Here is a 23,326-nt window from a genome sequence, read left to right on the forward strand (position 1 = left end):
GGCCAGTATAGGCCCCAAAAATTAGCCCACATGGGTTTACCTGACAGCTAAGAACGTAGTATTTGGTGGCTGGAGGTACATTATGCATTAACTCGATACAGAAGTAAGTGTCGGCCACTATAGGCCCCAAAAATTAGCCCACATGGGTTTACCTGACAGCTAAGAACATATTATTCTGTGGCTGAAGGTTCATTAGGCATTGACAGAAAAAACTAATTGTCGGCCATGAAAGGCCCCAAAAATTAGGCATTCAATGGACATGAAATGCCTTTAATGCCGCTGTATTTAGCGAAGACAAGGACCAGGAATTGTTGTGGGTGGATGGCGGTCTGGCGGATATATGTGGCCTGTCATGAGGAATTTCAATGAAACATGGCCTACTGGCCACGTGTTGAATTCCTCAGAGATTCATGCCTCATTCATTTTTATAAATGTGAGGTAGTCTACACTGTCATGAGCTAGGCGAGTGCGCTTATCAGTCACGATCCCCTCTGCTGCACTGAACGTCCTTTTGGACAGGACACTGGATGGGGGCCAAGCCAACAGTTCAATTGCAAATTGTGCAAGCTCTGGCCAGAGGTCAAGCCTGCCCACACAGTAGTCCAGGGGTTCATCACTCCTCAGAGCGTCCACATCGGCCGTTAACCTGAAGTAGTCGGACACCTGTCGGTCTAAGTGTTCCCTGATGCTGGATTCGGAGTACAGCTGTCGATGGGTCGGCTGAAAGAAGGATCTCATATCTGAAGTGACCAAGACATCTTCAAACCGCCCTCTTCTCGCAGGCGCTGTTGGATTGCTACCCACAACTTTCTCTTTGTGACTGGAAATTCCTCTGCCAGCGCACGCAAAAGCAGAATGCAGCATTTCTCGCAGCAAGGCCTGGAAGTGCTGCATTCTGACTGCCCTCTGTGATGCTAGTAACATTTTCACCAATTTTTGTTTGTACCGGGGGTCTAAGTACGTTGCCATCCAGTACTGGTCCTTGCCCTTTATGCTTTTTATACGGGGGTCCCCCTTAAAACACTGGAGCATGAACACCCCGCTTCAATCTGTGGTATTGGGGGACCACAGTTTTATCACACCAGTTTTACAAATTATTGGCCAGTAACTATTGTTACTGTGTGTAGCACAGTTAACGCAGCAAAAGAGGCCAAATTTTTGCAGGACTAAAATACACTCTTAGAAAAGTATACTGTTAAATAACACCCCACTTCAATATGTGGTCCACACATGTCCAGCAACATTCATATAGAAGACATTTCCCACACTCAAAGCACTAATACACCTCGAGGGTTGTGTGGGATCTCTGATGTACAGGAAGGCAGGACTTCAGTGAGGAACAATTCCCTCACTCAGGACAGGAAAATGGCTTCTGCCCTGTGTGAGTTCTCTGATGTGTGTAAAGATTAGACTTCTGCGAAAAACATTTCCCACACTCAGGACAAGAATATGGCTTCTCTCCCGTGTGAGATCGCTGATGTCTGGAAAGATGGGACTTCACTGAAAAACATTTACCACACTCAGGACAAGAATACGGCTTCTCCCCCGTGTGAGATCTCTGATGTCTGGAAAGACTGGACATATGCGAAAAACATTTCCCACACTCAGGACAGGAAAGTGGCTTCTCCCCCGTGTGAGTTCTCTGATGTCTGGAAAGAGTGGAGTTATCTGAAAAACATTTCCCGCACTCAGGACAGGAATGTGGCTTCTCCCCCGTGTGAGTTCTCTGATGTGTGTGAAGATGAGACTTACGTGAAAAACATTTCCCACACTCAGGACAGGAAAACGGCTTTTCCCCTGTGTGAGATCTCTGATGTGTGTGAAGATTAGACTTCCGTGAAAAACATTCCCCACACTCAGGACAGGAAAGCGGCTTCTTCCCCGTGTGAGTTCTCTGATGTCTGGAAAGATGGGATTTATCTGAAAAACATTTCCCGCACTCAGGACAGGAATACGGCTTCTCCCCCGTGTGAGATCTCTGATGTGTGTTAAGACATGACTTGTCTGAAAAACATTTCCCGCACTCAGGACAGGAATGTGGCTTCTCCCCCATGTGAGATCTCTGATGCCTGTAAAGATTGGGCATCTGTGAAAAACATTTCCCACACTCAGGACAAGCATACGGCTTTTCCCCCGTGTGAGATCTCTGATGTATGTAAAGACTGGACTTGTGTGAAAAACATTTCCCGCACTCAGTACAGGAAAACCTCTCATCTGTTGGAAGGACGGCACCGTCCCTCACAGTCTGAGGATCCTCAGGATAAGAAGAATACGATGGTCCGGCACCGTCCCTCACAGTCTTAGGTTCTTCAGGGTAAGAGGAATACGATGGTCCATCTACATTGTGTGGTGCCGGATGGACATTTGAGGTAGCCGTGTTTTCTCCTGGACTATACTGTGTGATGTCCTCATCTTCTACTTTACAGTCTGGAGACAAAGTGAGACAATCCTCTGAGGTTTTCCTCATCTCCCGTCCATCTAATAAAATAGAAATACAAAGATTATTACTAGACCTCAGCAGATTGGTTCTCCTAAACCAGGACTCCGCCCACATCAGGCAGCTTTGTCTCTGAGGATCTTACAATTCCACCCTCAAGGTAACTAGTAAATGGTAGAGGGTGACTAGGTGTACCAGGAGCCACTCATCAAGTCAAGACCTGCTGTATGATAGTAAATGGCAGTCTCAGTCTGGACCTACGCCAGGCCACGCCTTGATGTGCGGGACACCTACTCACTATCTACTGATATAAAATGTCCATATATTATGTGTATATATAGCAGTGGGTAGAGGGGAGAGAGCAAAAGTCAGGAATATGTAATGTAAAACACAGAGTATATAGTGCAGGGGTCAGGAGTATGTAATATAAAACAAAAATTATATATTAAAAAATACCCTCCAATGGAGTGGGGACTATTATGGACATATCAGACAAAACACATTCCAAAAACATGGACTTTAAACCAATATACATTTTATTTCATGCAGATTAAAATTGAGGTTTGTGAACATTTGTGTAATAACATGCTGGAATAAGAGGCTGAATTGTGACCATCTAACATGAACTTCCAGACCAAAAGGCTAGAGCAGAGTGGGTGGTGCAGCTGAGCTGCCAGAACGGCACCGTGCTTTGCTGTTACCGGTGGTTTTGCAGCGACACCACCCAGCCTGATGAATCTGTGAGTCCGGAAGCTCATGTTAGATGACCTCAGCTGCCTGCTCTGTATTCAGCATTACACTTACCATTGGATGACAGTTCCATCTAGCAGTGTGGTGTTGCTGTCACTAGTGTAATTACATCCATCTGAGGATACCTGGTCCTATTTTGATGCCCCCTGTGGCTCTGCAGAATGAATCACAGCGCCCTCTATCTTAAGCCTAAGCACCATGGTAGCACAATTTCTTGTCTTCATGATCCTTGGCTTGTCCATGTGAAGGCAGTGTATATGGCCGGAATACCTTTATACCTACCATATCAGCATCCCGAAGAAGACTGCCAACCCTCATTTTCGAAACCCCTCGGATGTCTCATTTCATTATTATGTTTTGGTTGAGGTCTTGGTAATCATACCGGTAAACTGCTATCTCACAAATGTTCACAGGACACATTCTTTTATAATCTAGTTTTCAATCTGTTTGTAATAAAATGGATATTGTTTTATAATCCATGTTTTTGGAATTTCTTTTGTCTTATTAGCCCATTATAGTCCCTACTCCTATGGAGGGTATTTTTTGGATGTTATGACCGGGATGATGGCATTCTCCCAGCTTTCCACCATTTACATTTATAATATAAATTATACAGTGTAGGGGTCAGGGCTCTTAATATTGGTATTCAGGAATCAGTGGAAGCTTAAATGTTCACATGAGAGAAGTTGCAGAGGTCCCACACCACAGCCTCCCATCTCCTGAGACTGCACTCAGTGACTTGGATGTGAGACTATACAGACAAATCCTTCCACCCAGCACAGCCAGCAAATAATCCTTAACTACTTTAGCCCCAGAGGATCTGGTTGCTCAATGACCAGGCCCTATTTTGCGATTCGGCACTGCGTGACTTTAATGGACAATAGCGCGGTGGTGCGATGCTGTACCCAAATGAAATGGACATCCTTTTTTTCCCCACTTCTTTTGGTGGTATTTGATCACCTGTGCGATTTTTATTTTTTGCGCTATAAGCAAAAAAAGAGCGTCAATTTTGAAAAAATAACAATATTTTTCCCATTTTTTTTATATAAAATTCTAAAAAAAAAAAAATGTAAAAATCAAAATTTTTTAATATTTTAGGACAATTTGTTTTCTGCTACATATTTTTGGTACAAAAAAAAAAATTGCAATAAGCGTATTTTCATTGGTTTGCGCAAAAGTTATTGCGTTTACTAACTACGGGAAAGATTTTTGTAATTTTTATTGTTTTTTTTAAACTAATAATGGCGTCGATTTGCGTTTTTTTTTCTTTTTGCGGGACTGCGACATTGCCGCGGACAGATCGGACCCCTAACTGCCATTTTTTACACTTTTGGGGGTACCAGTGACATTACTACAGTAATCAGTGCTATAAATATGCACTGTTACTGTAAAATGACACTGGCAGGGAAGGGGTTAACTTTACTGGTGATCAAGGGGTTACGTGTGTCCCTAGGGGCGTGATTCTAACTGTCAGGGGGCGTGGCTTGTGAGATCATCATAGAGACATGCAATCCTATATAGCAGGATCGCTTAGCCTCTGTGATAATCTATAGGAGAATGACAAACGGCTGCGGGAGATCGCAAATGGCCAGAGGCCATCGGAGCCGCCGGTCACACGTGCTGGCTCCCCAGGGAAAAAGCAGGGGTGGAAGCGCTCCCCCCACAGGCGCCTGAGCGAGCGACGTAGGATTATGTCGCTTTGCCCAGCAGCGGCAGAGTGCTGCAGTATATGTACGGTGGGCAGGGCGCAAGTGGTTAAATCATTTTTCTGTCGGAGATCTTCCTAGACCCAGGTATGGGGCAGAGTACTCAACGAACATACTCCAGATGCCTAGGTTGAGTAACACCTATGGTGAAAATCAACATTTTGCTGCCAGCTGAACCCCAGAATCTCCATAAATCCAGTCTAGATACATAAATTGAGTCTGCAGCACAGAGAAGGAAGATTATCGGAGAGAAATACAGGAATACAGGATGGGGAACATAGCTCAGGAAAGTGACCAGGGGATTACAGGCTGATATCACCCGGTCCCCACCCTACTCCGGACCAATCAGTGAGCAGTATGAGTGGAGGAATGTATTTAGTGTTAATGACCCACCTGTGCTGATCTCTGTAGGAGTTTCCTCCTCTATAAATGTCCCCGTTATTCCATCCTCCTCCATAGACTGCTGATCATCCCTCACATACGTCTCTTCTTCTTCTGCTTTAACCTCAACTTTTATATCAATTGGATCTCCACTCTAAATCAAAAAAATGAGAGCAAATACCATCAGAAAACTATAAGGTCACATAGAAAATTCACATATCATCTCCATGAGTCCATGTTCTAGATACTCTGCTCCACCAACCTTGTAACAGTGAGGGATGGTGTGACCTTCCTGTGTGGAATCCCGGGAATACAGAGGACGGGGACATCTCTCTGGTGGGTTCCTGGTATTAGGTGGCTCCATTATATTCTTATGTCCATCTGAAAACTCCTCCATCACTCCATACTCCTCATCCTCCTCTTTATACTCTTCTTTAACAACAATATTATACTCATTGAGGCTTCCACTCTGAATATATAATAAAACATTCATTGTAACAAACATGCTGTGTATCAATCAGAACTACCAATAATTGTCAATAGTCTACCTGATGATGGTGAGGGGTGGTGTGATCTTCCTCTGTGGAATCCTGGGAATACAGAGGACGGGGACATCTCTTTGGTGGGTTTCTGTAGTTGGAGGCCTCCACCATGGTGTCCTGGTACAGATCTTTGTGTTCCTTTAGAAACTCTGACTCCTCCATCACCCCATCCTCATCATCCTCCTCTTTTATCTCTTCTTTAACTTCAACTTTAGAATCTCTCAGATTTCCACTCTGAATATATAATAAAAATGACATCAATGGTAACAATGCAGATAATGTACAGATCCTAATGATACTATCAGTGATTGTTCCCCATCTACCTGATGATGGTGAGGGATGGTGTGATCTTCCTGTGTGGAATCCCAGGAATACAGAGGATGGGGACATCTCTTTGGTGGATTCCTGGTATTAGATGGCTCCATCATAGCCTTGTGTCCTTCTAAAAACTCCTCCATAACTCCATATTCCTCCTCGTCTTTATATTTTTCTTTAACATCAATATTATCATCCCCGAGGTTTCCACTCTCAAAAATCTAAAAATACATTCATTGTAACAAACATGCAGTGTATTAATCAGAACCAATAATTGTCGATATTCTACCTGATGATGGTGAGGGATGGTGTGACCTTCCTGTGTGGAATCCCGGGAATACAGAGGACGGGGACATCACTCTGGTGGGTTCCCATTACTGGATCCATCTGTAGGAAACACACACACTGACTGAATACATTGTTTCTATGTGTTTATCAGATGATGGGGGATCTAGGTGGATCCTCCGTACTGCTCTCTCCTTTACAAAAAAGTCTCCTCTTACCCGGTGATGTGAGGGGCGGCTGATTCTCCATCATGACGTCCTTGTAGAGATCCTTGTGTCCTTCTAAATACTCCCACTCCTCCATGGAGAAATAGACAGTGACATCCTGACACCTTATAGGAACCTGACACACACAATGATACAGTCACCATCCAGACACATCCCTTGTCTGTTACTGGATAATGCCCCAGAATTCCCAGCACCGCTCACCTCTCCTCTATGATCTCTCTGGTGACTCAGGGAGGGAGGTGGAGGCAATGTGATGGTCATATGATCACCAAATTTCACAGCAGGAAAACTCTAGATATGAACACATAGTAAATTCAAATGATTTTCCATGAATCCTCACCTCGCAATTCAGGTCTCCATTTTTTAAAAGCCCCACTGAGCCACTGAGGTATAATTTACCCACACAGGACCCCCCACACTACGCAGGTTAAAAGTTTGCTGCAGGCATTTTGACATCATTACATACAATGCAGGACCAACAGTCCCACTTTGTAAGTGAGGATGCCAAGGGTCTGCCCACATCCTAAGAGCATCAGAAAAAAAGCCAGATGGAGGGAGGAGGAGCTGTGAGGTCAGTGTGATGTCATAGGACATCTAGACTAATTGGATGGGGAGATTTGAGAGGCCCTTCATATGAGCCTCCTGTGCAAACCAAATTATCGTTCCTGGGTGTGTCCTACCTCTCCTAAACTGAAGAGTGAACTTTGACCTTTACCATACAGAAATCTATCAGGAATGTGTGAAAGTAATCTCTCATGTGAGCAGGTGACGTGCGGAGGAACGGAGTGTAAATAGCAGAAAATTTTCTCCAGAACTCCTAATGGTGGGGATGGATTTTGCTGCATGCTGGTGCCAAGTTTCCACCCCCCCAGGGTCACTGCAGGTGTGGAGAAAGGTTGTGTAAGAGAATATGGAGGAGAGATGAGGAGGAGATCCAGAAATCAGGATAAAGGTCAGGACAAGCAACAGACGAGCGCATCCAAGAGATGAAGCCGGGGTCACTACACAGAAAATCAATCCAAGGAAACAACAGGCAGGACGAGGAATAGCAAGAAGGAGCTCAGAGACAAATGAGAAAATTGCTCAGCCAATGGCAGATTATCTCAGCATGACTTATAATGAAGGAGATGAGGGGGAGGGGAGGAAGTCACTTAAGGTGACCATAGATACATGGAAATTCAGCTGGTTCAGCAGGGATCGGTAACATTTCCATCCATGTATGGTCAGCTTTGGAAGCAAGATATATTATTCATCAACTGATCCTCCCTGAAGGGGTTAATCTATGCAGTACCTCCTCTGCCACCAGATCCTGCAGTGTCTCCCTCTACGTTCTATGGAATGTCCTCTGTACCTGACATCACTTCCTGTCTGTATTCCATAGAGACTTCCTGTCTGGGTAGAAGTGATATCTCCACCTTGTGGAGCTCAGAGGAACTGCAGCCCTGAGAAACGTCTGGTAGTGTGAACACGGCCTTGTGCTGTGTGTGTATGTACTGTATATCCTTCCCCTTTCTCTCCTCCCTGAGTGTGTATGAAGAGGCGGAGCTCCTGCTGGAACAGTGGTCGGAGGAGGAAGCCGAGTCTAGGAGGGAGACTGACAGAAAGCGCAGCAGACTTGCAGGAGTGAGCGAGGAGGATCCAGTTCCTTTGCCATCAGAGGTGAGGAGATTGTGAAGGATGTTTGTGACTCTGGTAGCTGAAAAGCTGGGAGTCATATTGCTCTGGTGAGTGGGGAAGCACTACTAAGGGGGCGCCCTCACCATCACGTGTGTAAGAGGTGGAAGAAGGCGTGGCTACACTACAGCTGGCACAGTTTGGAGCACGGAGAACTTTCACACCTTATCAACTTTTCATTCATTTGTGTACTTTTTTTGGAGCAACAGAACTTTGTTGAAGTAGATGCAATGTGGAAGCAGTGGACTTGCATAGAACACTATATTAAGCAAAAAATATTGTATGTTTACATGAATTTGCACAGGTTTTTACTTTATAGAAAATATTATAAGATTAATGAAGTAGGTGTAAAGTAGAAGCAGTGGATCTGCAGGGAACAGCATCTTGAGCACAAAGCACTTTATGTTGTATATGAATTTGCACATGGTTCAGTTTACGTAATTTATTGATAAACACCATAAGCTGAATGAAGTAGGTGTAAATCTAGACCTAGGGAACACAAGGGAGGTGGAGTGGGAATCCTCCTATCCTCACAGAGCACCTTCCAGGTTCTCCACTCTCCTCCCTCTCATCATTTGAAGCTCACTGTATACGTCTATTTTCTCCAATCTCCTCAAGAATTGTTGTGATCTATCGGCCCACTGGACCGGTATTACCTTTCCTTGATGACTTCTCTGCCTGGCTGCCCTACTTTCTCTCTTCTGAAGTTCCCACAATCATTCTCAGCGACTTCAACATCCCTGTTACTACGAACACTTCTGCTACTTCCAAACTTCTCAGTCTAACCTCCTCATTTGGCCTGAAGCAATGGATACACAATGGGTAGAGGCTTCTACTCACTCTGGTGGCAACACCCTCAGCCTTGTATTCTCCCACCTATGCACTCCATGCATCCTCTCCAACAATCCTCTCCCTCTCTCTAAACACCACTAGGGATGGGCGAGCGGTTTGGGTGGAGGATAACTTCACCATTCACCCAAATTTTCTGTGCGCTCGGTGTTTTCATTTCTTTTACTATTTACATCCCGCCGAGCGCACAGTCAATAGGCTGTTAAAAAGCTAAATTGGGAAGCCGGCCACTGCATCCTTAACAACGAATGAGTCATAAGCTGTCAGTGGACTTCCCCACTGACAGCAGAATGTCAAAAAAAAAAAAAAAAAAAAAAAAAATTTGCCGGCAAGAAAAAAATCGGCGTGGGGTCCCCCAAAATTTATACCAGGCCCTTTGGGTCTGGCATGAATTTTAAGGGGAAATCCATGCCAAAATGTAAAAAGCAAATGGCATGAGGTCCCCCCAAAATCTATACCCGACCCTTATCCGAGCATGCAGCCTGGCAGGTCAGGAAAGGGGGGGGACAAGCGAGTGCCCCCACCTGAATCATACCAGGCTACATACCCTCAACATGGGGGGTGCTTTGGGGCAGGGGGGGGCTCGGCTCCCCGCCCCAAAGCACCTTGTTCCTATGTTGATGGGGACAATAGCCTCTTCCCCACAACCTTGGCCTGTGGTTGTGGGGGTCTGCAGGCAGGGGGCTTATCAGAATCATGAAGCCACCTTTAACAAGGGGGCCCCCAGATCCTGCCCCCCTATGTGAATGAGTTTGGGGTACATTGTAAAAATAAATGAGGCTTTGAGCCCGCTTTTCACAATTCCTTTTATAGAAAAAATAAAAAAACATTGTTCCCCCGATGTAGATTAATTGTCATTCACAACGCCCACTGGACCTTTGGACCCCAAGAAAAAACACTCCACCATCAAGGAATGACAGTCTGACAGTTCTTAAAAAGGTAAGGAGCAGGGCCACCTGGTGACCCGCCCCCTTGTGATGTAACTGACTGGTGCATGCTGGATCGGTGACATCATAAGGGGCAGGGCCACCAGGTGACATCTCCAGGTGGCTCTGCCCCTTACCTTTTTAAAAACTGTCACCCAGCGGAGCAGGCATTCGACAGTCAGCCTTCCTCATGGGCGGAGCTTTTTTTTTATTTTTTTGGGTCAGCAGTGCAGCGGTTGTTGTGATTGACGATGGATCTACATCAGGGAGACAGTGTTTTTTCTTTTCTTTTTTTTAATAAAGGAACTGTCAAAAACTGGCTCATGTCTTTATTTTTGACACTTTTTTTGGTAAATGAGGGCCAGGATCTGGGGGCCCCCTTTTTCAAGGGGGCTTCCAGATTTTGATAATCCCCCTGCAGACCCCCCTGCCCCAAAGCAGCCCCCCGTGTTGAGGGCATGTGGCCTGGTATGGTTTGGGGGGCATTCGCTTGTCCTCATCCCTGTCCTGGCCTGCCAGGCTGTGTGTTTGGATAAGGGTCTGGTATGGATTTTGGGGGGGAAGATACACCATTTAAAAAAAAAGTTGCATGGGGTTTCCCCTCAAAATCTAAACCAGACCCTTATCCAATCATGCAGCCTTTTTTGGGCCTGGTATAGATGGGGCCTAGTATAGACGATGGGGACCACGTGCCGTTTTTTCCCCATTTTTTTTTTTTGGCAACAATTATTCTTTTATATTCCGCTGTCTGCAGGGAAGCCCTCAAAATCTAAACCAGACCCTTATCCAAGCATGCAGCCTTTTTTTGGCCTGGTATGGATGGGGCCTGGTGTAGACGATGGGAACCCCGCTCCGTTTTTTTCCCCATTTTTTTTTTGCCAACAATTATTTTTTTACATTCAGCTGTCTGTGGGGAAGCCCGTTGACAGCTGATGACTCAATTTGTTGTTAAGGACACCGTGGCCGGTTTCCCAGCCTCGCTTCTTCACACTCATTGACTGTGCACTCGGCGGGATGTAAATAGTAAAATAAATAGAAGAAACGCAGAGCACACAGAAAATTCGGGTGTTTTACGAACACCCGAAGGGGCCATTTCGGGCCGCTCAGTCCAAACCGCTCGCCCATCCCTAGTGGTGTTTAGAGAGAGGGAGAGGATTGTTGGAGAGGTTGCATGGAGTGCATTGATGGGAGAATACAAGGCTGAGGGTGTTGCCACCAGAGTGAGTAGAAGCCTCTATCCATTGCTTCAGGCCAAATGAGGAGGTTAGATTAAAACATTTAGAAGTAGCAGAAGTGTTTGTAGTAACTGGGATGTTGAAGTTACAGAGAATGATTGTGGGGATTTCAAAGGCCCTGGTATGGACCGAGGGGGGACCCCCACCATTGTTTTTATTTTATTATTTATATTGCCGTCAATGGCCGGGAAAATCAATTTAAATGTAATTTCTTCTTTATAAATGTCAGTTTTGCTGCAGTAGGTTCTATACACAGAGCAGATACACCACTTTACAGGCAGACTAAGAGGACCCCCCAGGCTCTATATTTAAAGGAATTTTTCTTTCTTTTTTTTCCACTTTAACCATGATTTAAATCACTGCTCCTTTAAAAATGATATTTTGTAAAAAAAAAAAAAAAAACTATTTGCATTGATAGTATCAAAAATGAAAAATTAATAATAACAAAAAGAAAAACAAGCACAGAGAAATTTCGGGTGTTCGGCAAACACCCAAACAGATGATGTTCAAGCCAAACTTATGCCCGTCGCGAACCATTTGCCCATCCTTATCTCTCGCCTCGACTACTGCAACTCCCTCCTCATTGGCTTACCTTTACATTGGCTATCCCTCCTTCAGTCCCTCATGAATGCTGCTGCCGGACTCCTCCACCTTACAAAGCGCTCAGCATCTGCTACCCCTCTCTGCCAATCCCTCCATTGGCTGCCACTTACCCAACAAATTTAAATTAGAAATACTAACGGTAACTTACAAAGCCATCCACAACTCGGCCCCCAGCTACATCACTAACCTGGTCTCAATATTCCAACCAAATCATCCTCTTCGATCCTCCCAATATTTCTTGCTTTCTAGTTTCCTTGTCACCTTGCTCCCACCTCCAGGACTTCTCCCGAGCCTCTCCTATCCCATGGAACTCCCTACCCGAATCTGTCCGACTATCTCCTATCTCTTACTCTATCCACCTTTTGGTGTTCTCTGAAAAATCATCTCTTCAGAGAAGCCTATTCTGCTCCCCACCTAACAACTGTACTTTTATTTTCTCTATCAGCCCATCCCCCCACAGTTATTACCTTTTGTATCACTTGACCCTCCCTCCTAGATTGTAAGCTCTAAAGAGCAGGGTCCCCTGATTCCTCCTGCATTGAATTTTATTGTAATTTCACTGTTTGCCCTAACATTGTAGAGCCTGCGCAAACTGTTGGCGCTTTATAAATCCTGTATAATAATAATAATATATGATTGCCTAGTCCAGCCTCTCTCAGCCAGGGTTCCTCCAAAGGTTCCTAGGGGGTCCTTGTCACTTCCTTGGGCTGTATATGGAAGTGTCACCTATGTAGTCTGTCATCATTGCACCGACACACACAATTTTTTTTTGTTCAATATATTTTTTATTCTAATTTTAATTTTAACAAGAGTGCAAAAAAAAAAAAAAAAATGAATAAAATGGTAAAGGAAGAAATCCAATTGGTCAGGAAAATGACTTGTCTGGAATGTGGAGGCGGAGTCGGTAATAATTTGTGTACAATACAATACACAACGTGTTACATTATTATAACAAAGCATTGTAGAAAAGATCACACCATAGAAAATGGGGGAAAGGAGAAAATAAACCCGGATATGAAGGTGACATTTGTGTACGAGGAACACCTTAACAATTACCACCATTTTATTCTCCAGGGCCTCTGCTTTCAGAAAATTTATGTTTGGGGGTTTTATCTAATCTTCAGGGCCAAAATCTGCATTCTATCATGTGTGCAAAAATAATGCAAACACAGCTCTGGTATTTATGTTCTTCAATGTGTACTGTACTCATAAATACATGGGTATGATCTCAGGGAATTGTATGACCCCCATCCGACATAGGAAACTAAGGGGGGTCTATGCAAAGAATATATTGGGTGAGTGTGACAAGCATGTGTCCAGCCATGACAAATTCTGCCCATATTCTAATAAACACCGTGATTTCCTATAATCGTCAGCTCCAACTAGTGGCCATAATAAGGTATTAGTTCCTAAATACCTCAATCAGGAAAAATAGTTCAATACCGCATTATGGCCACTAGATGGACCCAATGATCATAGGAAATCACTGAATGAAATAAAATAAGACCAACATTTTTCATGCATGAATGAATGCTTGTCATATTTGGTCATCTATTTTATAAAAACTAAACATGTAAGTGAAGTGGTAACTATTGAGCCAATCACTTCATCAAACCACACATAACAGAAATTATTTAGAGAAAATCAAACAGTATAAATATTTTCCAACCAATAACCTCCACCCAGACAAGATATGTAGAAATATAAAGACAAGCGGTGTTACCTCTCGTGCCGCACTCCGCCAAGCCACCCAAACCCACACAGGAGCAAAGGAAAGAAGTTCTCACCTAGTTTATCTCCGAGTTCTCCTTCCCTCCTGTTGGGGGATGGGAGAAGGATGGAATGAAGACAGAGAGACACGCTTCGGGGTCACCACTGGTAAGTAGAGCCTTGAAATGAAGGACATCAACTTCAGAATTTCTGTCTTGTCTGTTTAAAGTTTACTGATAAAGATATATGGGATCTCACAGCTTCTAGCTCTGTAACCCGCTATATCATTATCAGTAACAGTCACACAGACAAGCAAGACATTTGGAAGGCGATTCCTTCATTTCACTGCTCTACTTACCACTCTACACCCCAAAATTTACTCAGCCAATGAAAAGCCAACACGGTACAACACTTCATCCATGTCTCTGATCATCTCTCATCTCCTTATCAATTGTTTCTTACATGAGGAAGATCAGCCATGGAGTATATCTGAAGTGTATATCAGGGTGTGCTTCTTCCCCACATGTCCAGCAACATTCATATAGAAGAAATTTCCCACACTCAAGGCACTCATACAGCTCGACAGTTGTGTGGGATCCCTGATGTACAGGAAGACAGGACTTCAGTGAGGAACAATTCCCTCACTCAGGACAGGAAAGCGGCTTCTCTCCCGTGTGAGATCGCTGATGTTTGGAAAGAGAGGACTTATCTGAAAAACATTTCCCACATTCAGGACAAGAATACGGCTTCTCCCCAGTGTGAGATCTCTGATGTGTGTAAAGATGGGAGGTCTCTGAAAAACATTTCCTGCATTTAGGACAGGAATACGGCTTCTCCCCCGTGTGAGATCTCTGATGGCTGTTAAGATGAGACTTTACTGAAAAACATTTCCCGCACTCAGGACAGGAATACGGCTTCTCCCCCGTGTGAGATCTTTGATGTGTGTAAAGATTGGACTTATCTGAAAAACATTTCCCGCACTCAGGACAGGAATATGGCTTTTCCCCCGTGTGAGATCTCTGATGTGTGTGAAGAAGAGATTGCCGTGAAAAACATTTTCCGCACTCAGGACAGGAATATGGCTTCTCCCCCGTGTGAGATCTCTGATGTGTGAGAAGATAAGACTTCCGTGAAAAACATTCCCCACACTCAGGGCATGAAAATGGCTTTTCCCCCGTGTGAGACCTCTGATGTTTGTAAAGATTGGACTTCTGTGAAAAACATTTCCCGCACTCAGGACAGGAAAACGGCTTCTCCCCTGTGTGAGATCTCTGATGTATGTAAAGATCAGACTTCTGTGAAAAAGATTTCCCACACTCAGGACAGGGAAAAGGTTTCTCACCTGTGTGAGATCTTTTATGCAAATTGAGACCATATTTAGAACAGAAACTTTTCCCGCACTCAGCACAAGAATATGGCTTCTCTACCCTGTGAGATCTTTTATGCTCATTAAGACGGGCTTTATTACGGAAACACTTCCCGCACTCAGTACAGGAAAACCTCTTATCTGTTGGAAAGCCGGCACCATCCCTCACAGTCTGAGGTTCCTCAGGATAAGAGGAATACGATGGTTCGGCACCGTCACTCACAGTCTGAGGTTCCTCAGGATAAGAGGAATACGATGGTCCGGCACTGTCCCTCACAGTCTGAGGTTCTTCAGGATAGGAGGAATACGATGGTGCGGCACTGTCCCTCACCGTCTGAGGTTCCTCATGATAAGAGGAATATGATGGTCCGGCACTGTCCCTCACAGTCTGAGGTTCCTCGGGATAAGAGGAATACGATGGTCCGGCACTGTCCCTCACAGTCTGAGGTTCCTCAGGATAAGAGGAATACGATGGTCCGGCACTGTCCCTCACAGTCTGAGGTTCCTCAGGATAAGTGGAATACGATGGTCCGGCACTGTCCCTCACAGTCTGAGGTTCCTTAGGATAAGAGGAATACGATGGTCCGGCGCTGTCCCTCACAGTCTGAGGTTCCTCAGGATAAGAGGAATACGATGGTCCATCTACACTGTGTGGTGCCGGATGGACATTTGAGGAAGCCGGGTTTTCTCCTGGACTATACTGTGTGATGTCCTCATCTTCTACTTTACAGTCTGGAGACAAAGTGAGACAATCCTCTGAGGTTTTCCTCATCTCCCGTCTATCTACTAAAATAGAAATACAAAGATTATTAATAGACATCAGCAGATTGGTTCCCCTAAACCAGGACTCCGCCCACATCAGGCAGCTTTGTCTCTGAGGATCTTACAATTCCCCCCTCAAGGTAACTAGTAAATGGTAGAGGGTGACTAGGTGTCCCAGGAGCCACACATCAAGTCAAGACCTGCTGTATGATAGTAAATGGCAGTCTCAGTCTGGACCTACTGTAGGCCACACCTTGATGTGCGGGACACCTAGTCACTATCTACCAATATAAAATGTCCAGCTGGTAGAAAATGGGTTTAACAACAGAGAATCCATCATATTATGTGTGTATATAGCAGTGGGTAGAGGGGAAAGAGAAGAAGTCAGGACTATGTAATGTACAACATGGAGTATATCGTGCAGGGGTAAGGAGTATGTAATTTACAACATAGAGCATATAGTGCAGGGGTCAGGAGCATGTAATGTGCAATATAGAGTTTACAGAGCAGGGGTCAGGAGTATGTAATGCACAACATAAAGTATATAGTGCAGGGGTCAGGACTCATAATATTGGTATTCAGTAACCAGTGCATTACATGTATTTGGTGTTAATGACCCACCTGTTCTGATCTCTGTAGGAGTGTCCTCCTCTATAAATGTCCCCGTTATTCCATCCTCCTCCATAGACTGCTGATCATCCCTCACATACCTCTCTTCTTCTTCTGATTTAACCTCAACTTTAGAATCTCTCAGGTTTCCACTCTGAATATAGAATAAAAATGACATCAATTGTAACAATGCAGATAATGTACAGATCCTAATGATACTATCAGTGATTGTTCCTCATCTACCTGATGATGGTGAGGGATGGTGTGACCTTCCTGTGTGGAATCCCGGGAATACAGAGGACGGGGACATCTCTCTGGTGGGTTCCCATTACTAAATCTATCTGTAGGAAACACACACACTGACTGAATACATTGTTTCTATGGGTTTATCAGATGATGGGGGATCTAGGTGGATCCTCCGTACTGCTCTCTCCTTTACAATAAAGTCTCCTCTTACCCGGTGATGTGAGGGGCGGCTGATTCTCCATCATGATGTCTTTGTAGAGATCCTTGTGTCCTTCTAAATACTCCCACTCCTCCATGGAGAAATAGACAGTGACATCCTGACACCTTAAAGGAACCTGACACACACAGTGATACAGTCACCATCCAGACACATCACTTGTCTGTTACTGGATAATGTCCCAGAATTCCCAGCACCGCTCACCTCTCCTGTCAGCAGATGGACCATCATGGTGGTCAGTTCCAGGATCTTCTGCTCTTTGTTCCTCTCAGGTATAGGAGAACGAGGTGAAGGCACCATGGTGGGGATTTGAGTCCTGCTCCATCCCCCTGAGATTGGTTCTCCACTAGACTTCTTCACTACAACACAATCCTACAGATCAGGAGAAAGATAAACAAATAGAATTCATCTGACTTCATCTACATGTCACAATAAGAACATGGTCTATTGATCAGACTAGACAAGTGAGATGTTGTGTGACCTCCCAGAATCCTCCTCACCTCTCTGGTCAGGTCTGTGTTTTATTAATAGAGATAAGAGGGATGTCATGTGACCTCCCAGAATCCTCCTCACCTCTCCAATCAGTAGGTAGATGATCTCCAGGCTGAGCCTTAATAACCTCTCAGTCATGTGACTCCGATCCTCCTCCATCCTCATTTGTGTGGTCATGTGATCTATACGGGTTTCTCTGTAGACAGATAATGAAGAATTAGCTGGACTGCATTGGTTGGACAATATTGGGATGGGAATATAAGGGGTTAAAGGCGGGTTGCCCGTAGTGGCAATTGGAACATGTAGATTGGGTTACTTAGGAGGATCTTTTTATAAAGAGTGGTCACAGGTTCTCTGAGACCATCAAGACCAATGCAGAGCCCATAGCCCTTGATGGGACAGGAGGAGAGACAGTCCACTGCCAGATGGTAGGGCAGTAGAGGAAAGTGCCGGTATTGAGGGATCAGAGGATTGGATAAGTAAATTAGCTTTTTCTGGTTCCCTACACCAAAATGACCATGTAACCTTTGAAGTTGGGCTGCCCCCGTTATACAAGGGTTAAATGCTCAATTGGGGTTTTGGTCATTTTTTGTTTCCCCAGAGATGGGCTTTAAACAAAATATAATTTTCACACAAGATAAAATCTACATTTTAAACTTGTAAAAACAAAGTTCCCTCCCACAAACACACACATACACAATTATGTCAACCGTTAAAATTGTGTGTCTAAACTCACTACCCAACATGGTGCAAAGACAACGCTGTAAAGGTCATTATTTTTGAGAAAAACAGGAATAATGGCCCCAGAATAATTGCTCTCGACCTAAGGTTAGAGGGGCGGATTCTAGCAATGGAGACGCGAGGACGCTCGCAGCTGGAGTTCCGTGATCCGGGTGGTGCTAGCAGCCGCACGCTGGACAGACATCCCTATACCCCACGCTAAGCAGCAGGCTGTGCTCTATTCCGAAGAGATTCACCACCCGGAGACGGCGGGAGTACGAAAGCCGGGGGGGGGGGGCCAAGCAGTGAGTAGAGGCGGAGGTATATAGTAATACCGGGCGGATGAAAGAGGCTGAAACCGGAAGGGTACGGGGGCTGGCTACAGAGTGAAGGAGTAGGAGCTCCGTGATCAGAGTGGAGGTAGCAGCCACATCCCCCCTTTGGAGGAACAGGTGGACGAAGTAATTATGTGAGTAGGTGAACCAGACCGGCATATACCGCATATATGAGTAATTCACCTAGCTCTGGAACAAAGCAGGCCGGGGCCAAAAGTTCAGACATCTCTACATATTTCCTAAGATGCCCAGTAGTTACACGAAGTAAAGTGGGATTGAAGGCATCCCAGAAGCGTCAGACTGTCACTACGCTTGAAACATTGCAAATGGCATCAAAGAGTAATACAATTAAACAAACCGCGGAAGTCATGGTGGAGAGAAATATGATTCAAGAGCAAGCGGGGGAAAAGTCAAGGGAAATTCTGCCACAAATCCAACAGTCACAGCTACCCTCAGCAAAAGAGTGGAGAGACTTTGTAAAACTGATCCCTACAAAGCAAGCCATGCAGGACATGGCATCAGCAATAGTAAGTGACATTAATATAGAAATCAATAGTATAAAACAAAAAATAGACCAGACTGAGGGTAGGGTGGCTAGAATGGAAGCAATATAAAGTGATATGGATGGCAGACTGGCGTATATGGAAGAATCACATGTATGGTTGGAAAAACAAATCGTTCTGTTGCAAATGCAGCAGGACGATATGGAAAATCGTAGCCGCAGGAATAATATAAGACTGCGGGGGCTACCAATGTCAATACAGGCTCCAGAGCTTAAAACTAAAGTCACTGGCATAAATATGGTACTGAAAAAACCTCATATGGAGAAAATTGAGTTCGATAGGATACATAGAGTTAAAATACAGTGATGGATAGACAAGGAGTTAATCCCCGATGTCCTGATAAGGATCCACCTTTATTCAATTAAAGAGGATATACTCAGAGCTGCCTGGTCTAATGGTCCGATTGATTTTGAAAGAGCCAAAATAACTTTATTACCAGACCTGTCACGGAGTACCCTGAGGATGAGGGCATCAATTAAACCCTTATTGGAGATTATTAAGAGCGTGGGAGCTACGTACTATTGGGGACATCCCTTCCATCTGAAGGTGATGAGAAATAACAATGTATTCATATTGAAATGGCCTGACCAGCTCCCGGAGTTATTTGCCTTTTTAGACACTTCCCCAATACCAGTGAGTGATTGGGTAGACATTCTGAGGAATCAGAGCACAGGTATCAGAATAGAGGTACTCACCGAGGCCGAGATGCCGAGAGCGGTTCGCTGTTGCGACTAAGCGCACTCCGCCCCTCTGGAGGTGATACAGAGGGTGGATGGCACAAAGAGGCACAAGCTACCAGCAGGCAGGTAGAGCTTGTGTGGAGGTCCTGTAGAACTGAAGCAGAGACTGATCAGGATCCAGCAGAAGAAGTCTGGAGCAGGCTGAGGGTCAAACACAGGTAAGCAGACAATCCAGGTCACAGGCTGAGGGTCAAGGCACTGGAGATAGGAGACGAGACTAGGTCACAAGCAGAAGGTCAAGGCACAGGAGACTGAAGGTAAATACGGGTCACAGGCAGAGGGTCAAACACAGGTAAGCAAAAGCAAAGTCCGTAAAACAAGCCAAGGTCGGGTCCAGGAGAAGAGCAGAGTAGGTCAGGGTCAATCCGGGTCACAGCAGGTAAATGATCACACAGGAACTCAGGTACAGGAAGCTGAAAGACAAACCAGCAATTCCTCCGAGCACTTGCTCAGCTTTTATAGGCAGCCAGGAAGTCATGTGGAAGTCATGTGGTGCTTGTCATGTGATGACCAGTCTGTAGCTGAAGGTTTCTCTGACAGTGCCCCCCCCCCCGAGGGGCGGCCTCTGGACGCCCAAGCTGGACATCAACTCCGGGTGATTCACATGAAAAGCTCAGATCAAGCGAGGGACGTGTATGTTTCTTGAGGGTTCCCAAGAGTTGTTTTCAGGTGGGTACCCCTACCACTTGATTAGGTATTGGAGAAGTCTACCCCTGTTCCTGCAGTTCAGTATGGCTTCAACCTCAAATTCATTTTCTCCATCCACCTGGACCGGTGGAGGAGGCGGCTCCTCTCTTCCCGGGAAGGGGCTAGGAATCACTGGTTTTAGTAAGGGTGCATGAAAAACAGAATGAATCCTGTAAGAGCTGGGTAAGGCCAATTCAAAGGCCACAGGGTTAACCATCCTCTTGATTTTGAACGGCCCTATGAACTTTGGGCCCAACTTCCGTGAGGGAAAAGGTAATCCGAGGTTAGCTGAAGATAACCAAACTTCCTCACCGACCTTGAAAACCGGGTTCTCCTTCCTTCCCCTGTTGTAGTACTTCTTATAGTCATCCTGGGCCTTTTGCATGGTTTCCTGAATCCTTTGAAAGTTCTGTTGGATGGAGGCTATGCGATCTTGGACAGCAGGAACAGATAATTCGGGGGTAGCGTTTGGAAGGAAAGAAGGGTGAAACCCAAAGTTAGACCAGAAGGGCGTTTGGTTGGTGGGTGAATGAACTGAATTATTATACGCAAACTCCGCGTAGGGTAGCAGAGAGGACCAGTCATCCTGGGAGCCAGAAGAGAAACAGCGGAGATACTGCTCCACAGTTTGGTTCGTTCTCTCTGTCTGGCCATTGCTTTGAGGGTGGTAAGCAAAGGAGAGACAGACCTTTATTTGTAGTGCTTTACAAAGTTCTTTCCAAAATTTGGAGGTGAATTGAACCCCTCTGTCAGAAACAACACTGTCGGGTACTCCATGTAGCCTTATTATTTCTTTGATAAAAATGTTAGCTGTCTCCAAAGCAGCTATGGGCAAGAAGTGTGCCATTTTGGAAAGGCGGTCGACAACTACCAGAATGGAGGTGAAACCTTCCGAGGGAGGAAGATCAACAATGAAGTCCATAGAAACTTCAGCCCATGGGCGTTCTGGAATGGGTAAAGGCCTAAGTAATCCCCAAGATTTGGTGTTAGCCACTTTACTGCGCTGGCAAGAAATACAAGAGAGAACATACTTTTTACAGTCCTGCCTCCAACCAGGCCACCAAAAAGAACAGGCAACCAATTCTAAAGTCTTTTGAGTCCCAAAGTGGCCAGCCAGTTTATGGTCATGAAGCAACTTTAACGTCATGGGTCTAGGTGGGACAAAAATTCTTCCTTGGGACCAGAACAAGTCATCTCGTTTCTCCAAGGAGGATATTTCTGGGTCAGTACAATGGCTGGATGCCAACTTGATGGTGGTCATAAGATCAGTGTCTGTGAGCAGAAGGAAGTTTTGTGGAGATAAGATGGTGCTAGGTTCCGTTGACTGGGGAGATTCAGGGAACATCCGGGAGAGTGCGTCTGCTTTCCCATTCTTGAGGCCAGGTCTATAAGAGATATGAAAGTTGAACCTAGAAAAGAAGAGGGCCCACCGGGCTTGCCTGGGTCTTAAGCGTTTGGCTGTCCTGAGGTATTCTAGGTTTTTATGATCGGTGAAGATCATGATGGAATGGGAAGCACCCTCCAACAGATATCTCCACTCCTCCAGAGCGAACTTGATGGCCAACGGCTCCCGGTCTCCCACATCATAATTCCTTTCCGGGGAACTTAGTTTCCGAGATGCGAAAGCTACAGGATGGAGGAGAGCCTTGGGGCCCTGTCTCTGGGAGAGGATGGCTCCAGTGGCAGTTTCCGAGGCGTCTACCTCCAACACAAATGGCAGGGCTGGATCCGGATGCCGTAGGATTGGTGCAGAGGTGAACAGAGCTTTGAGCTTGGTAAAAGCTTCCTGGGCCTCTTGGGACCACTGAAAACGACTGTGTTGGCGGGTTAGTTGGGTGATGGGTGCAACAATGGATGAGAAGCCAACGATAAACCTCCGGTAAAAATTAGCGAATCTGATAAACCGCTGTACCCCCTTTTTGTCTACTGGAGCCGGCCACTCCTGAATTGCCTTGACCTTCTGTGGATCCATTGCGACCCCGTTGGTAGAAATGATAAAGCCTAGGAATTGCACAACAGATTTTTCGAATTCGCATTTCTCTGCTTTAAGGTACAATTTGTGTCTCCTGAGAATTGCAAGGACTGTCTTTACATGAACCCGGTGTAGCTCAATGTGGCAGAAAAAATAAGAATGTCGTCCAGGTAAACAACTAGGAAATTGTCCAGATATTCTCGAAAAATGTCGTTTACCAGGTGCTGAAATGTGGCCGGGGCGTTACACAACCCAAAGGGCATTACCAAATATTCATAATGTCCAAACCTGGACCTGAAGGCAGTCTTCCATTCGTCTCCAGGCCTGATTCGGATGAGATTATAGGCACCTCGCAGATCCAACTTAGAGAATATTCGGGCAGACCGGAAACGCTGAAACAACTCTGGGATAAGTGGAAGAGGATAGCGATTTTTTTATCATTATTTTGTTCAGTTCTCTATAGTCTATGCATGGTCTTAGGGAACCATCTTTCTTTTCCACAAAGAAGATGCCGGCTCCGGCCGGTGAAGATGATGGACGAATGAAACCCTTATCCAAGTTCTCATAAATATACGTCTTAAGAGCCGCTAGTTCAGTCTCTGATAGTGGAAAGATGTGGCCAAAGGGTATTTTGGAACCAGGTAGCAAATCAATGGGGCAGTCGTAAGACCGATGGAGGTGGTAGGCAATCAGCTTTTTGTTTATCAAAGACATCTCTAAATTCAAGATATACCGGAGGGACGTGCTGGAGATTGTCAGGTCTAGGTGCTACGGTTAAACAGGCGGCTGGAGCTGGAGGAAGGCAATGCTGGGAACAGTAGGGAGAGGAGAAGGAGACTTTCTTCTTGTTCCAATTGATGTCAGGTTCATGTGCCTGTAGCCAGGGGAGCCCCAAAATGATGGGGAACATGGGGGAGAAGATGATGTCAAAGCTTAGAAGCTCCTGGTGGCCGGAGTCCGTGGTGACAAGGATGGGC

General features: G+C 45.3%; 2 protein-coding genes across 2 annotated transcripts in view; both read right to left on the bottom strand.

Moving 5' to 3' along the window:
* Positions 1 to 1,348: 1,348 nt before the first annotated feature.
* Positions 1,349 to 5,927, bottom strand: LOC309550229 (uncharacterized protein; the record flags this gene model as incomplete). The annotated part of the gene is made up of 3 exons (XM_082250640.1): positions 1,349 to 2,337; positions 5,456 to 5,465; positions 5,823 to 5,927. 3 exons carry the CDS (start codon positions 5,925 to 5,927, stop codon positions 1,349 to 1,351), a joined length of 1,104 nt encoding a protein of 367 aa, XP_082106766.1.
* Positions 5,928 to 14,144: 8,217 nt separating this feature from the next.
* The window catches only part of LOC309550230 (uncharacterized protein), a gene marked incomplete at its 5' end in the record, with an annotated part of 1,091,635 nt that continues 1,082,453 nt past the window's right edge, over positions 14,145 to 23,326 (bottom strand). Inside the window, one exon of the mRNA XM_082250641.1 lies at positions 14,145 to 14,307. Within this exon, the coding sequence (XP_082106767.1) occupies positions 14,282 to 14,307 (26 nt within the window). The 3' untranslated portion in view covers positions 14,145 to 14,281. The remainder of the gene's footprint in view (positions 14,308 to 23,326) is intronic.

This window comes from Pelophylax lessonae, assembly GCF_965119305.1.
Source record: "Pelophylax lessonae genome assembly, chromosome: 3".
NCBI lineage: Eukaryota > Metazoa > Chordata > Amphibia > Anura > Ranidae > Pelophylax > Pelophylax lessonae.